The sequence below is a fragment of the Neofelis nebulosa genome, chromosome 7 (genome assembly GCF_028018385.1).
Source record: "Neofelis nebulosa isolate mNeoNeb1 chromosome 7, mNeoNeb1.pri, whole genome shotgun sequence".
NCBI classification, from domain to species: Eukaryota; Metazoa; Chordata; class Mammalia; order Carnivora; family Felidae; genus Neofelis; species Neofelis nebulosa.
The window spans coordinates 123321285-123337392 of NC_080788.1; the positions used below are offsets into that span (position 1 = coordinate 123321285).

Consider the following 16108-nt stretch of genomic DNA (forward strand, 5'->3'; position numbering starts at 1 on the left):
GATTTGCATTTTATGATCCCAAGCACTTTCCCTCACTTCTTCCAATGTAACACTTAAAACTCTGCATATCCCTCTCACTACATCTATTCCAGTATCAGAAAATAAACATCCTCTACCATAGGGCTGAATGATCTTCCTTTCCCTCTAAAAGCTAAACTTTGATAAGAAAATGGCAGAATTCCGGGCGCCTGGGTGGTTCAGTCGGTTAAGTGTCCGACTTCAGCTCAGGTCATGATCTCACGGTTCGTGAGTTAGAGCCCCACCTTGGGTTCTGTGCTGACAGCTGAGGGCCTGGAGCCTGCTTCGGATTCTGTGTCTCCCTCTCTCTGCTCCTCCCCTGCTCACACTGTCTTTCTCTCAAAAATAAATAAAGATTAAAAAAAGAAAGAAAGAAAAGAAAATGGCAGAATTCAACTGTTTTAACTGTTAATGTTATCTACTGTGAAAATCCTATTGAAAGAATTCAAACAAATTAGTACAGTCCTCTAAACCGTAGAAGCAAATGTCCCCCCTCTGTCCCACATATTTCCTATTACTTCCTCCTACAATTATTTCCTGATTAATTCAATGCTAGTCAGCTATTTTTTTGTTCTACATCTGCATACAATTCAGACACTATTTATGTGTATAGTGCTTTGCAAAGACCCGTTAAATCTGAAGAGTTTATGTTTCCTCAACAGAATTAGAAACTACTTAATAAAATCTATGTGTTCTGACTCCTTAACACAAAGGTCAAGTACACACAGGCAGCCCCAATACTCAAGAGTAAATTCACCCTCTGGAAACACAGAACAAGTTCAAAACGTGATGTACTCTTTTACAAAGTAATTCTGATGCAACCCCATTCATTCTTTATCACACCATGACACAACACCAGCTATGCAAACTCTCCGGCCACTCCTCTGCTCAAAAACTGCCCAGACTCCTCACTGCCCAAAGTTCTTAGCTTGACATTCAAACCACAATCTCTCATACAGCCAAAACCCAGCTGCTCCCAAACATTCCTCATACCCTTGCCCACCCCATCCCCTCAGCCTGGAATACTCTCCACATCAAAACCAGTACCCCCACACCCACCTCTACATTTTAGTTAGTAGGTCTTTGAAGTATGTCCACTACTAGGACACTTTGTCCCTGTAGACAAAGACTTTTGAATGTGGCTATGTGAATCAAACGTTAGCTCCCATCAGTGACAACCACCATCAACTCAGTCTAATAGGAAGATACTGGCCCATAAATAAGTAACAGCAATACCATACAACGAGTTTTGCCTACTGGACCAAACTTCTGAACACAGGGCTTTGCTTGCATTAGGTATTCAAGAAATACCTTCTTGATGAAGTGAACTGTAGGCATTTCAGCGCAATGAAGGATGGCCAACTTGTGGTTCTGGTGCTGGGGAGGATGCAGAATGACTGACATGACAGTGAAGACAGCCTGGGTTCTGGGTTCTCCCAGGACCATGATCCTCAATTCCATACAGACTGGTTTTGGCTTTCTAGCAGTTGATGAGGTCCCTTCTTTGCCCACATTTCTGGATGCCCCCGTCCCTCCCCCCACAGGACCACCATCCATGCCCAGTGTCTAATGGCTCCTCTCTCAGTGGTGACCTTGCTGCCACAACATCTGCCTCTCTCCTCTAAAACCCCACAAAAGTAAGAAGTATGATGGACCAAAAAAATCTAATTTCTGAAGCCTTTCTATAATCTATCTCTAATCTAAATCTAATCTATCTATCTAATCTATCTCTAATCTAAATATTCCTTGGGTTAGAGGACAACCTCTGCATACTTCACATGCCAGGAACAAACAAGTTTGTTTTTAGAAACACCAGGCATTTTTCACCCTAATTTGGCTGATTTTTGAGAATAGGCAATACATGTATACTGTACAGAAATCTAGAGGTGCAAAGGAGTATAGAGAGAAAAGTGAAGTGAGGTCTTTCCTCCCAGAGACGACCATTATTATCTCTGTTTACAATTACTCAAACAAGACTGTTTTTCTACCATGAACAGAGCTCAACCACATTCTGTTTACAGATTTGTTTGGGGAGAGGAGCTGATCTGTGAGCCAAACATCTATGTACAATGTGTCTATGAGAAAACACATCATGAGTTCTCCAGAACTATATCTTCTGAGACGAATGGAGCCACAACTTGGGATACAGCACAGTACCATGAACAGAAAGAACATGGCTTCTGGCACTTCACAGACCTGTGTCTGTGTACCAGCTCTGACACAAAGTGTCTTAGGAAATGTTATTTTAACTTGTGAATTTTAGCTTTCTCATCCATCAAACAGGAATAAATTCTTGTGAAGACTAAATTAGAAATATCTTAAAGACCTTGATTTCTCCATGCCTTAACCTTGTTTTCCACTTCCTTTGTGAAATGCTTTCATTTAACTTCATCTGGAATATTTTTATTTTAACGTGTCCCCAGATCTCTAAAGAAATAATGAGTGAAAATACCAAGATCTCTATAAAAGGCTTCCATTTATAGAATCAAAGACTCTTAACAATTACCTGTTGTTCTTTTCTTTCTGTTGCATGATGACACTTTTCAATTCTCCAATGCCTCAAGAAATCTCGGAGATATCCAAAGAGAGTGAGTACACCATACCCCACATAAGTAAGCACAGCGACCAGCATCGGTGTTTCTTCAAAAGCTTCATTAAACGGTTTTTTGTAAAGTCCTCCATTTTGTGTAACATGATGGACCTAAAAGGGAGTTTAAAAATGTTTATTTCAATCCCAGTAAGAAAAAGATTAAGCTCTAAGTCCTTACAGATTTGCATAACTTCAGAATTCTCTACTAGTAAAAATAAATCCACTAAGATCTAAGCAGGGCATAATTTTTTTCAACAGAAATATTGTAAGTTATATATACTTTAGATAAACAGCAAATAAAGAAAAACAGAGGGAGAAGGAAGTGCCCAAGAACAATGCTTAATGCTCATTTTTATCATTATTTGATTTTATGAAATAGATCCTAAAATGCTATGGTTGGAGCATGTATAATTTCCTTTGTTCTAATAAAGCAAATTTAAAAATAAATCAACAAAGAAAAAGCCTGTCCTGAAAAATAGTATATTAACTTATAAATGAAGCAAAGTAAATCAGTCCTAGAATAAACTATTTATAATGTTTTACTGCTGTATAGTCTTAAAGCCACCAGCCATAGTATTCCAAATAATGACCAGTACTAGGTTCCTATGGGAAACATGTGGTTTATTAACAGCCTTTGTTGTGGTAACACAAATAAATTATGCACAAAAGTAAAATGCTTACATAAGAGTGGTCCAGCACTGTACAGAAGTAGAAAGTGAAATGCAACACAAGGGAAAAACAGTTAAGAATGGTCAGCAACTGTCATGAAATCATTCTGACCCCTTCATCTTCACCTAAGTACCCATTTCCACTCTAAGATTATCCCTGGTTTAATCCTTTGGGACACTTGAATTTTAATATAAAATACCAAGCTACTGTACTTTTGATCTCATACCTCAAAGCTTTTTACTTTTTGGTCAATCTTTTTTTTTTTTTTTTTAATTTTCTTTTAACGTTTGTTTATTTTTGAGACAGACAGAGACAGCGTATGAGCAGGGAAGGGGCACAAGAGAGGGAGACACAGAATCTGAAGCAGGCTCCAGGCTCTGAGCTGTCAGCACAGAGCCTGACGCGGGCTTGAACCACGAACCGTGAAATCATGACCTGGGCCGAAGTCAGATGCTTAACCGGCTGAGCCACCCAGGCACCCCACTTTTTGGTCAATCTTAGTGGAAATCTTGTTTTATAGAAAAATCTCATCAGAGGAGTTTGTGTGTTAACTTTTTTTTTTTTAAGTTTATTTATTTTGACAGAGAGAGAACGCTTGAGCTCACAAACCAAACCGTGAGATCATGACCCAAGCTGAAATCAAGAGTCGTACACTAAACTGCCTGAGCCATCCAGGCACCCCTGTGTGTTAACTTTAATCTTAACTATGAAACAGCCAATTACAGTGAGGATGGTCATTCACAATTTATCAGGAACACATTTACAATTGAGTACTGTACTAGAGTTATAAAAAGTCCCAAAGGAATAAAAGATTCTTTCTTGGCCTCTCAGGCAACTTGATCCAAGGGTTAAATATATTTTAGAATATTTCATACCGATAATATTAATTTGGGGAAGCTATCTGAATGCTGCAAGCTAGAACAGCTGGAAAATAAAAACTTGTTCTTAACAAAGGAACGGCATTCAAATAGGCATGATACTTAGAATCTGATGGTACTGCTTCAATTTGATGGCCTAAAGAAACTTGTGAAAACTAATTGTAAAACTGATATAGATCTTCATCAATCTGTTCCCCAAAGGGGTAGAAGTTTGTGTGGATGTTTACTACTGAAAGTTTTATGCAGGAGCAAGGCTGCAATGTGTTTAGAATAGAATAGCTAGAAATGAGCCAATAACTGAAGACAGGAGATTGTTTAAAAATTAATATAACATATAAACAAGTTATAAACTGGGCAAAGCAGGGGCACCTGGGTGGCTTAGTCAGTTGAGCGTCCTACTCTTGCTTTCAGCTCAGGTCCTCTTCTCAAAGTTGTGAGATGGAGCCCCACACTGGGCTCAGAGGTGATAGCTCAGAGCCTACTTGGGAGTTTTTTCTCTCCCTCTCTCTCTGCCCCTTCCCCATTCACATGTTCTCTCTCTCTCTCAAGATAAATAAACATTTTTAAAAACCTGGACAGGAGCACCTGGGTGGCTCAGTCAGTTAAGCGTCCAACTACGTTTCAGCTCAGGTCATGATCTCACAGTTCCATGAGTTCAAGCCTCGCGTGGAGCTCTGCACTGACAGTGCAGGGCCTGCTTGGGATTCTGTCTCCCTCTCTCCCTCTCATGTTGTCTCTGTCTCTCTCAAAATAAATAAACTTAAAACTTTTTTAAGCTGGACAAATCAAAAACATTTAAAACACAACAAAAATAAAATAATATTCTGATCATCTTTTTTAAAAACTGTATCTAGGGCACGTGGGTGCCTCAGTTGGTTAACCGTCTGACTTCAGCTCAGGTCATGATCTCATCATGGTTCACAAGTTCAAGCTCTGCATCAGGCTCTCCGCTGTCAGCACAGAGTCTGCTTCGGATCCTCTGTCCCTCTCTTTCTCTCTGCCCGACTGGCTTGTGCGCGCGCGCTCTCTCTCTCTCTCTCTCAAAAATAAATAAACATTAAAAAAAATAATAAATAATAAATAAAATATAAAAAATAAAAAACTATATCTAAAAGAACACTGTATTTAATACCAGTACCCAACTCTTAACTCTGAAATTGTTTAAACTATTTTCTCGCAATAGAACATACTAGTAAAAAGACAATTTTCAGAGCTCCTAAGTAACAAATGTGTGGCAGGTGTGTATGTCAGGAATGCTGTGAGTGTATCTCTGTAAAAGATATCCACCTTGATTTGAGACACACCCAAACCAGCACTACCCACAGTGTATTCATACTGTTGGCTGGACTGTCTAGGAAGTAGTGAGTTAAATCATTAGTTTGCTTTTAAATATTGTAATTATAATCACAGTGTCACTTTAATTGCATTTTAAGGAACTGAGATTCAACTAAGTAACTCTTGGAAAACAGCCTCAGTCAAATCACTGGGGGTCGCTCTGGGGGTGCCTAGGTGGCTCAGTCAGTTGAGTGTTCAACTTCAGCTCAGGTCATGATCTCAAAGTTCGTGAGCCCCTCATGGGCCTCGCTGCTGTCAGCGCGGACCCCGCTTGGGATCCTCTGTCTCCACCCCACCTCTGCCCCGCTCCCACTCTCTCAAAAAAAAAAAAAAAAAAAAAGTTAAAAAAAAAATACAGGTCACTCTGATCATTCAGGATCAGAATGTACAGGCCAACTGGTATGCAAACCTCTGATAAAGGTGACAAAGTCTTAGAACTCAGAGAGAAGAAAATCAATTCAACTACTGATGCTAAATTTTCTTATTGACATGATTCAAATAAAAATGATAGTATTACTATCTTATACATGTATAATGTTCCATAAAGGAAAGCACCAGGCTTATTTTGCTCATTATTGCACATCTAGCACTCAGGATAGTATTTATTAAGAGCTAACAAATAGTAAGTACTAAGCAATGTTTCCTTTTATTACTATTAGTATTAGAGAAAGTGGTACCTTACAAGTGTTTGTTGAATGAATGAAAATACACATTATGCTCTTTGCTCTTTCAACAATAAGTACCCTGTAATAGAAGGGTTTAAACAAGTTACAGTGATTGCACAATTAACATTAGGACATTTCTCGAAACGACATCTAATACCTTTTAGTCTCAACTAGACTGGAGATCAAATCCATGCTAAAGAAAACATGGGCTACAAACTCCCAGTGTATTTTAGTCTCTGGATTCACCAGGCAAGAGGACTCTTAAAAGGCTTTCATTCATTCTAATGAGAATTACACTGTCAACAAGGCAATCAAGAAAAATACTAGCTTATCACTACCTCCAGGTTAAAAAAACAGTTACTAGTCTGCTCACATTAAGCAGACAAGGTTGTGACAGTGTTAGTACTATTAATCGAGGGAAGATTTAAGTACTACAACAACTACTAAGATGTTTGCCTGAACAGTAACATTTTTTTCCAAGAAAATGCAAAAGAAAAAAAAGGCAAAAGAAGAAAAATTTTTTCCAGTCGAGATTATAAGCATATCATCATAAAACACATTACAGGACAAGGGGAGGGGGGAAAAATCAAACTAATAAGCCATACTGTTCACATGCCTGTAGGCTGTCAGCCATATTTATTAAACTGCTGCCACTCTTAACCAAAGCAATACTGGAAAGGAATAATCACGATAAGCCATAAACATAATATGTATGCACTAAAATCATCTGGAAGGAGACACAAGAAATTGGAGTGGGAAGAGAGCATACTTCCTACTTATAACCCTCTGAACCGATGTGATTTTTTCATTTTTAACAAAGAGTACACATTACTGAATTTTTATGTATCATTTTGTTTTAAAAATGTTTACACCAGGGGCACCTGGGTGGTTCAGTCAGTTAGGCATCCGACTTTGGCTCAGGTCATGATCTCCCAGTCTGTGAGTTCGAGCCCCACGTCAGGCTCTGTGCTGACAGCTCAGAGCCTGGAGCCTGCTTTGGATTCAGTGTCTGCCTGCCTCTCTGCCCCTCCCCTGTTCGTGCTCTGTGTGTGTGTCTCTCTTTCCCTCAAAAATAAATAAACATTAAAATTAAAAAAAAAAAAGTTTACACTGAATTTTTCTCACTGATTTTATGCACTATTAATAAAAACAGATTTAATAAAAGCAACATATGCCTTTCATCATAACCTTGGGTCTCTATAGTGTCTCTAGAGAATTCTCATCTTCTTGCTGGCTCTCAGACCGCAAATGCTGATGAGTATACACAAATCCACACGTCAGTTCCAAACTTTCCCCAGAACTCCAAATTTACACTTCCACGCACCACCAAGTTCCACTTGGACATCCCAACTCAGCAAGTCCAAGGCTGAACTCTCACCCTCTTAACTCCTCCCTTAATGCAAACCGGAATCTCCTCCTGAACCACCCACCTCGTTGACAGCATCACCACCCAGTCTACCCAGTCTCCCAAGTTTGGAGTCATCTTTAGCACCACCTCATTTTCTAACTTCATTCTAGAACCAGTAATGCATTTTTGTGCCTTAGTTCAAGACCTTCTTTTGGGGCACAATGACATTTTAAGGAGGCTGGAAATGTTCTACAATTTGAGAGAGGTACTGGAGACACAGTATACACACAGGTTAAAAAAGTCAGGGAGCAGGATATACTTTATGCACTTACCAGATGTATGTTACTCCTCAACTTTAAAAAGCCCTCAGTGCCTCTTCCTTCGGTGGACTATTGCAATGCCCTCCTCTTCCCATCTGGTCTCCCTGCCACCAACACCCTCCACACATGCCAGTTATCCTTCTAAGTCACACCAAACTTCTTGCTGCAGTCTTTCCAACAAAGATCCTCTCCTAGAGGGACTGCAAGTCTTCTAATAGCAATAAGGCAATAAATAATATCTAATGTGAACAGTCAAGAAGCAGTAACATAAGCACGTTGCAATGTGGAGGTCAATGCCAAAAAGAAGATGGAGAAAAGGGTAGGAGAGAGCAGGAGACTGCTGTATATTTCAAAACAAGCCTTGTGGAACCATCTGATGCTTGAAACCATGTGCTACAGGCTGTTAGGAATTCTTAGATCCTAGAGGACTGGACCATAGGGTTATTTGGCTGTGTCCATGTGCTATTTTCAAGACAAGAAAAGAATAACTCCAAAGACAATTCAGAGACCATCGGGTTCCCTCCTCAGTTTCAAAGGTGGCAAGGAGGGACCATCACTTCAGATCCAATAGGCAACCTACTTAAAAAGGGGTGGCGGGAGGATGGCGCCTCTCTGTTGGTTAAGTGTCTGACTCTTGATCTCAGCTCAGGTCTTAATCTCAGGGTTGAGTTCAAGCTCTGTGCTGGGCATAAAGCCTACTTAAAGAAAAAGAAAAAAAAAAAAAAAAGATTCACTAGGTGACTGCCTCCAAAAGGCAGCCTGAAGCATAAGAGGTAGAGGAAAGTGACCACCCCCTCCCCCCCCCCCCCCCCCCCCGCCAACCCAGTGGGTCCAGGGGGCATAGCATCAAAACCAAGGAGGATTTTTCTTGAGCCTTAAAAATCTCATGGAATCTGCCTTGCTAAATTTTGGACTTGGTTCAGACCCATTACTCCTTTCTTCATTCTGATTTCTCCCTTTTGGAACAGGAATGTCTATCCTCTGTGTCCCACCATAGCATTTTGGAAGCACATAATTTACATGGCTTTACAAGCTCACAGCTGAAGATGATTGTCTCAGGATAAATTGTGTCTTGAGTTTCACCCATATCAGATGTAGATGATATTTAGATGAGACTTTGGATTATAGACTTTAGAATTGATGCTGGAATGAGTTAAGACTTTTGAGGCTGTTGGGGCAGAATGAATGTATTTCGCATGCAAGAACATGATTTTAGAGGGGTCATAGGCAGACTGTTATAGGCTGAATGTTTGTCTCCTCTCTTTCCCACCTCATTTATATACTGAAGCTCTAAGCCTCCAGTGTGATAGAATTTCAAAGTGGGGCCTCTGGGAGATAATTAGGTTTGTATTAGGTCATGAGGGTGGGACCCCATGATGTGATTATGTCCTTGTAAGTATTGGAAGCAGAGATCTCCACTGAAGAATGACCCTGTGAATGCACGATGAGAAAGCAGCCATCTACAAGCCAGAAAAAGGGCCCTCACCAAGAACTGAATGTGCCAGCAACTTGATCTTGAAATTCCTGAACCATGACAAGTATCTATTGTTTTCTGATTTTTTTAATTTTTCAGAGAGAGACAGAGTGTGAGCGGGGGAGGAGCAGAGAGAGAGGGAGACAGAATCCAAAGCAGGCTCCAGGCTCTGAGCTGACAGCTCAGAGCCTGACGCAGGGACCGAACCCACGGACTGCGAGATCATGACCTGAGCCGAAGTCGGACGCCCAACCGACTAAGCCACCTAGGCGCCCTGACAAATATCTATTGTTTAAGATAGATATGGTATCCATAAACCTATGGTATTTTGTTACAGGTGCCCACACTGATTAAGAAAAAAGTAAGGGCAGATAATATACAGAACTTACTTTCAATTGGCTCAGGAAAAAATAATTGTGTGTGTGTGTGTGTGTGTGGTGTGTAGAGAGAATGATGGAGAATTTTCTTTAAGAACCATTGGTGAGTCAGTTGCAGTTATGATGTACCTCTATAATTCATCATGTCTCTTAAAAACAAAGATATTCTCTTACATAACTACAGAATAATTACCAATCAGGAAACCGATAGGGTACTGTACTAATAGCTAGTCTACAGACTTTATTTAAATTTTGCCAGTTTTCCTAATAACGTCTTTATAGCAAAAGAGTCTTTGATAATGTGCTGCATTCTGGCTTTTCAGTTTCAGAAAAGGAAAAAGTAAGTTTTGATTACAGGGTAAACTGACTTACAAGGAATGATCCTGAGCAGAGGTTTTGAGAATCACATGAAAGAACACAAGATAACTACGTAATGATACAAAAATGGGGAAGCAATTATTGGGAAACAAAAGCAAGTATATTCATACATTTGACATGAATACAAAACCATACAAGCATGATTTTATAAGCAAATAGATAATATCCCCACTGAATGTGACAGCACGATGACAGAACCTGCCCACCTGGCAGACATTTTGGAACATTACAAAAGGGGGTCGCCTGGGTGGCTCAGTCGGTTAAGCGTCTGACTTCGGCTCAGGTCATGATCTCTCAGTCTGTGAGTTCGAACCCCGTGTCAGGCTCTGTGCTGACAGCTCAGAGCCTGGAGCCTGTTTCAGATTCTGTGTCTCCCTCTCTCTGACCCTCCCCCATTCATGCTCTGTCTCTCTCTGTCTCAAAAATAAACGTTAAAAAAAAATTAAAAAAAAAAAAAAGAAATCAATGTCCGCTATGAACACCTATTATTCTTTGGCAACCAAAGGACTGTTATCATTCTTTTCCGCTAAATGAACCCTGTTTACTTCCAGTGGTATACTCTGTTGTTCCTTAAAAAGTTCTACTGAAATGGCCCTTTCTTGGAATCCTACTGAAATGTACTATCCTCTCCCTACTGCATACCACACATACTAACGAAAATAGTTTGGAGCTTTGCACTGGTCACACAAGCTATTCCACACTCTGAACATATATTTCCAGAAGTGTCCTCCTTTTTTCAGCAGGGGAATTTTGAAAAGTAGGGAGTCCACATTTTTTTTTTTTTCTTTTCAATCAGGATAAATTCCCTCATTTGTGTCAATAGCATCCCCATATGGAATGACTGAAAAGTGCTTCCAAAGCTAGCTGTAAAGCAAACATATTTTGACATTACTGTTTTCCTGCCTCAAAAATGGAGACCCCCAAGTATGTATGCACGGGAGCGTTTTCAGTTAGTTCAGTGGCATCCTGTGCACGCGGGCAGCGAGGCTCTGCCCCGGAGTTACCGTTCTCACCTGCCGCCCACGTCTCCTCTGTAGCGTTTCCCAGTCTCCAGGTCAGCGTGTCACGGCATCACAGACCCGCGTAACAGGAGAGCGGAGTACGAGGGTGGCTCTGCCACAGGTGACTGCACCTTCATCTCGGCTCTCTTCCACCTCTGACACGTTCTGGGCCTGTGGCACCACACCCTCCGCTCTGGCTGTGTGGTGGACGCCGACTCAGAGGCAGCCTGGTTCGCATGCCTTTGCCTTCTCTGCGAATAATCTCGGATTATTCTGGTGGTCGCCTCTGTGCGACACGATCACGTTCCTTCCTCGGTCCTGACTGACACGGGGATAGGCTCCTGTGCCACAGTGAACCTAACAACACTCTCTCACGGGGATTTAAAATTTCCATGGGGAGAGTTTGTCCTTAAGTAGAATAGTATCTGTATTATATACTCTCCATCAGAGTTAACATATCTGAAAACTTTTACAAATTTTTAGTTTTAACAAGTATTTCTTGAACGTTTGCATATGTTCAATAAAATTTAAAGTGGGCATATGTAGTGTTTCTCTTGTAAAGTCAGCATACATTACATACAATTTTACATGCAAAATACTGGAATTGGAAAAACACCATACTTGGAAAGCACTACACCAACACATTAAAGTATAAAGAAAATAATCTCCTGAAGCTCTACAACCCGGAGATAACCACTGTAACATTTTCATGTATATCCTGCTAGATAGGTAGGTAGGTAGATAGATACACACACACACACACAAATATATATATATATATATAAAATATATATATTTATAAATTTATATATTTTATATATATAAATATATATATTTATATATATATAAACATATATATTTATATATATATATATTTATATATATATAAATATATATGTATATATATATATGTAATAGGGAGGGTGTACAGTTTTATGTAAAAGAAATTGCTTAATGTCATTAATATATTCTATCACCAGTAAGACAAACATCATTCTTTTAAGGGGTACAAAAATTTCCCAGTATGAATATATAGTGTAATTTATTTAACCAATCCCTGTGCATAATGTTTACACTTCCCCAATATTTTCAATATGTCAACACTTTGTATATCTTCTCACACTTTTGAGTTTTTCATAGGGATAAATTCCTGGAAATGAGATTGCCCACTCAAAAAGTATATGTGTGGGACGCCTGGGTGGCTCCATTGGTTGAGCATCCGACTCTTAATTTTGGCTCAGGTCATGATCTCAAGGTCAGGGGATCCTGTCCCACGTGGGGCACAGACCGCTTGAGATTCTCTCTCTCCCTCTCTCTGCCACTCTCCCGTGTGTGCTTGCGCTTTCTCTCTTAAGAAAAAGAGGGAGGTGCATGGGTGGCTCACTGGGTTAAGCTTCTGATTTCAGCTCAGGTCATGATCTTATGGTTCATGGGTTCAAGCCCCACATCAGACTCTGTGCTGATAGCTCAGAGCCTGGAGCCTGGTTCAGATTCTGTGTCTCCCCCTCTCTCTCCCTCTCCCCCGCTCATGTTCTATCTCTTTCTCTCAAAAATGAGTAAACATTAAAAAAATGTATATGTATGTATGTGTATATATATGATTCTGATCAGAATATCATTTTAAAATGAATTTAAAGGAAGCTGTAGAAATATTTTTTAAGCTTTCTGATTTCTAAAGTGCAATTGACTGCAATTTAAGTGATCCAAACCGTGTCTTTAAATGAGTAAAACTACTATCTCAAAATATAATGTAACACAGAATCATCTTGGGTTCCCAAAATGCATTGGTGAAAATGTGATACAAATGTCACTTTCCTCACCTGATCTTTAAGTCAGAGAGTTTCAGGTACACAGTCCTACCTTCTGAGTGTTTTTGTTTTTTCTTCTCTCTCTCTCCCTTCCTCTCTTCCTCATGCTTTCTTTCCTGACACATTGATTTTAAAATTCATGTCCAAAAGCAAAGGACCAGGAAGAGCCAAAGCAGTTTTGAAGAGAAATTAGGTAGGAGGAATCACCTTTATTAGATAATAAGACTTGCATAAACCTATAGTGATATTGGCAGCATGATTTTGATGGAACAAAATAGAAAACCCAGAAAGAGCACACTATGAATATGAAATTTGATTGATAATGATGGTGGCATTTCAAATCAGTGGGGAATGGACTAGTGCTGAGAGAGGTGATTTTCTGTATAGAAAAAGAAGGAAAAAAAAAATCCCCACCTCACACCAATCTGTAAAATCAATTCCAGGTTGTTAGATACTCAAATATGAAAATTATATATATATAACTCTAGCACAGAGGAGAAAATATTTATGACCTTAAAGTATACAGTGACTTTCCTAAAACTACCAAAGCACAAATTATAAAATAAAGGTTGATAAGTTTGATAGCTTAAAACCTTTACAGGGGCACCTGGGTGGCTCAGTTGGTTGAGCGTCTGACTCTTAATTTCGGCTCAGGTCAAGACTCAGTTGCTCAACTGACTGAGCCACCCAGGCACCCCTAGGCAGTGGTTTTTTAGATATGGCTCTGTAAGTATAAGCAACCAAAAACAAATAAATTGGAGTAGATCAAAATTAACTTTTTCCGTCTTTGTACTTTTGTATTTCAAAGAACACTGTCCACAGAATGAAAAGATAATTCACAATATATTTGAAATCATATGTGGATAAGGGACTTGTTATATAGAATACATAACGTACTCTTACAACTCAACAATAAAAAGACAACCCAATTTTATTTTATTATTTTTTTTAATTGTTTTTAATGTTTATTCATTTTTGAGAGAGAGAGAGAGAGACACAGAGCATGAGTGGGGGAGGGGCAGAGAGAGAGGGAGACACAGGATCGGAAGCGGGCTCCAGGCTCTGAGCTGTCAGCACAGAGCCCGACGCGGGGCTCAAACTCACGGACTGTGAGATCATGACCTGAGCCGAAGTCGGACACTCAACCGACTGAGCCACCCAGGCGCCCCAAGACAACCCAATTTTAAAACAAAGGACTTGAGGGGCGCCTGGGTGGCTCAGTCGGCTAAGCGGCCGACTTCGGCTCAGGTCATGATCTTGTGGTCCGTGAGTTCGAGCCCCGTATCGGGCTCTGTGCTGACAGCTCAGAGCCTGGAGCCTGTTTCGGATTCTGTGTCTCCCTCTCTCTGACCCTCCCCCGTTCATGCTTTGTCTCGGTCTCAAAAATAAATAAACATTAAAAAAAATTGTTTTAAGTAAAAATAAAAAAAATTAAAATAAAAAATAAAACAAAGGACTTGAATAGACATTTCTCCAAAGAAGATACACAAATGACTAGTAAATCCACGAAAAGATGCTCTGCATCATTAGTCATTAGGGAAATCCAAGTCAAAACCACAGTGAGATGCTACTTCATATCCGCTAGGATAGCTAAAACCCTTGTACATTGCTGGTGTGATCACAAAATGATATAGACACTTTGGAAAACAGTTCCTAAAATGCTAAACATAAAGTTACCATATGATGCAGCATTTCTAGTCCCTGGAGAAATGAAACATACACACAAAAACTTCTACATAAATGCTCATGGCAACATTATTCCTAAGAGTCAAAAAGTGGAAACAATCCAAATGTCCATAAATTGATGAACAGATAAACAAAATACAGAAAAATTTTACAGTGGAATATTATTTAGCAATAAAAAGGAAGTAATGATACATGTTAAAGATGAAAGAAACATTATGCATATTATAAAAAGCCAGAAATCAAAGGCTTCATACTCTGTGGTTCCACTAACATGAAATGTCTAGGACAGGTAAATCCACAGAGACAGAAAGTAGACTAGGAGTTTGCCAGGGCCAGGGGTGGAGTTTGTTTTTGGGGCGATGAAACTGTTCTAAAGTTACGTTGTGATGATTGCACCATTATGTGAATATAATAAAAACCAATGAATTGTACACTTGGAAAGGGTGAATGTAATGATTTGTTAATTACATTTCAATAGAACTGTTTTGTAAGAAACAGAGGCCTTGTGTACAATATGACATTATAAACACAATAACACCAGGGGTTAGTATCCAGGTGCAAAAGCCATATAAGTTAGAGGCAAGTATGCACTCCAACAGAAAAATGGGCCAAAGATAGGAACTGTCAATTCACAGAGAAAGGAACTTGATCGCAAAATAAATATATGAATATGCTCATCCTCACTAGTCCAAGTTATTATAAATTAAAACAATGAAGTAACTGTTTCCATCTTTACCTTTCTGAAAGCTGTAAAAATAAAAGACCATATTAAATGTTGGCAATGTTATGTAGCAATGGGAATTTATATACAGGTGCTCTTAGTATAAATTGGTACAATTGTCTTGGAGAATAGTGGCAATTTCTAGAAAAGTTGAAATAATGACCACCCTATTAAGTTTTTATCTGGGTATATACAATAGCTGAGATTTGCAAACATTTTTGTTCTAGCCTATACTAAGGATGAACATTTTTCTATCAACCTAATGCACGTATAATGTATGAGGTCTTGGGAATGAGGACCTCAACATATTACTTTTGGGGGGATCAGTTCAACCTGTAACATGCTGTTTTCCCAAGAAATTCTGCTCATGCCACAAGGAGACATGTTTAAGAATGTTTACTGTAGAAATGTAATAACAAAAAAATGGAAGTAATCTAGTTTTTCATTAGTAGGAGAATGCCTACCCTCCTACAACAAACAAGCAAAAAACCAGTATGGCATATTGCTAGAATGAATACTATACAGCAGTGAAGAGATGACTCTAGATCTGTATTATCAACATGGGCAAATCTCAGAAACATATTGTTAAACAAAAGCTGCAGAAAGATACATATGGTGTGATATGTATATAAGGATTAAAAACATGCAGGAGAATACTGTATTGCTTATGGCTGTGTCTACAGGGAAGGTTTCATTCATTCATTCATTCATTCATTTATAAAAGGAAAGGTACTTTTTTCATCTTTTTAAATAATTTGTTTATTTTTGAGAGAGTGCTTGCACGCGCATGGAGGAGGGGCAGAGAGAGGGAGAGCTAGAATCCCTAGCAGGCTCTTTGCT

At 39.3% G+C, this 16108-nt stretch overlaps 1 protein-coding gene across 1 annotated transcript in view; it reads right to left on the bottom strand.

The window, feature by feature from the left end:
* SPTLC2 (serine palmitoyltransferase long chain base subunit 2) overlaps positions 1-16108 on the bottom strand; it is a 109097-nt gene that overhangs the window by 77871 nt on the left and 15118 nt on the right. Inside the window, exon 2 of the mRNA XM_058739838.1 lies at positions 2525-2719. Within this exon, the coding sequence (XP_058595821.1) occupies positions 2525-2719 (195 nt within the window). The remainder of the gene's footprint in view (positions 1-2524; positions 2720-16108) is intronic.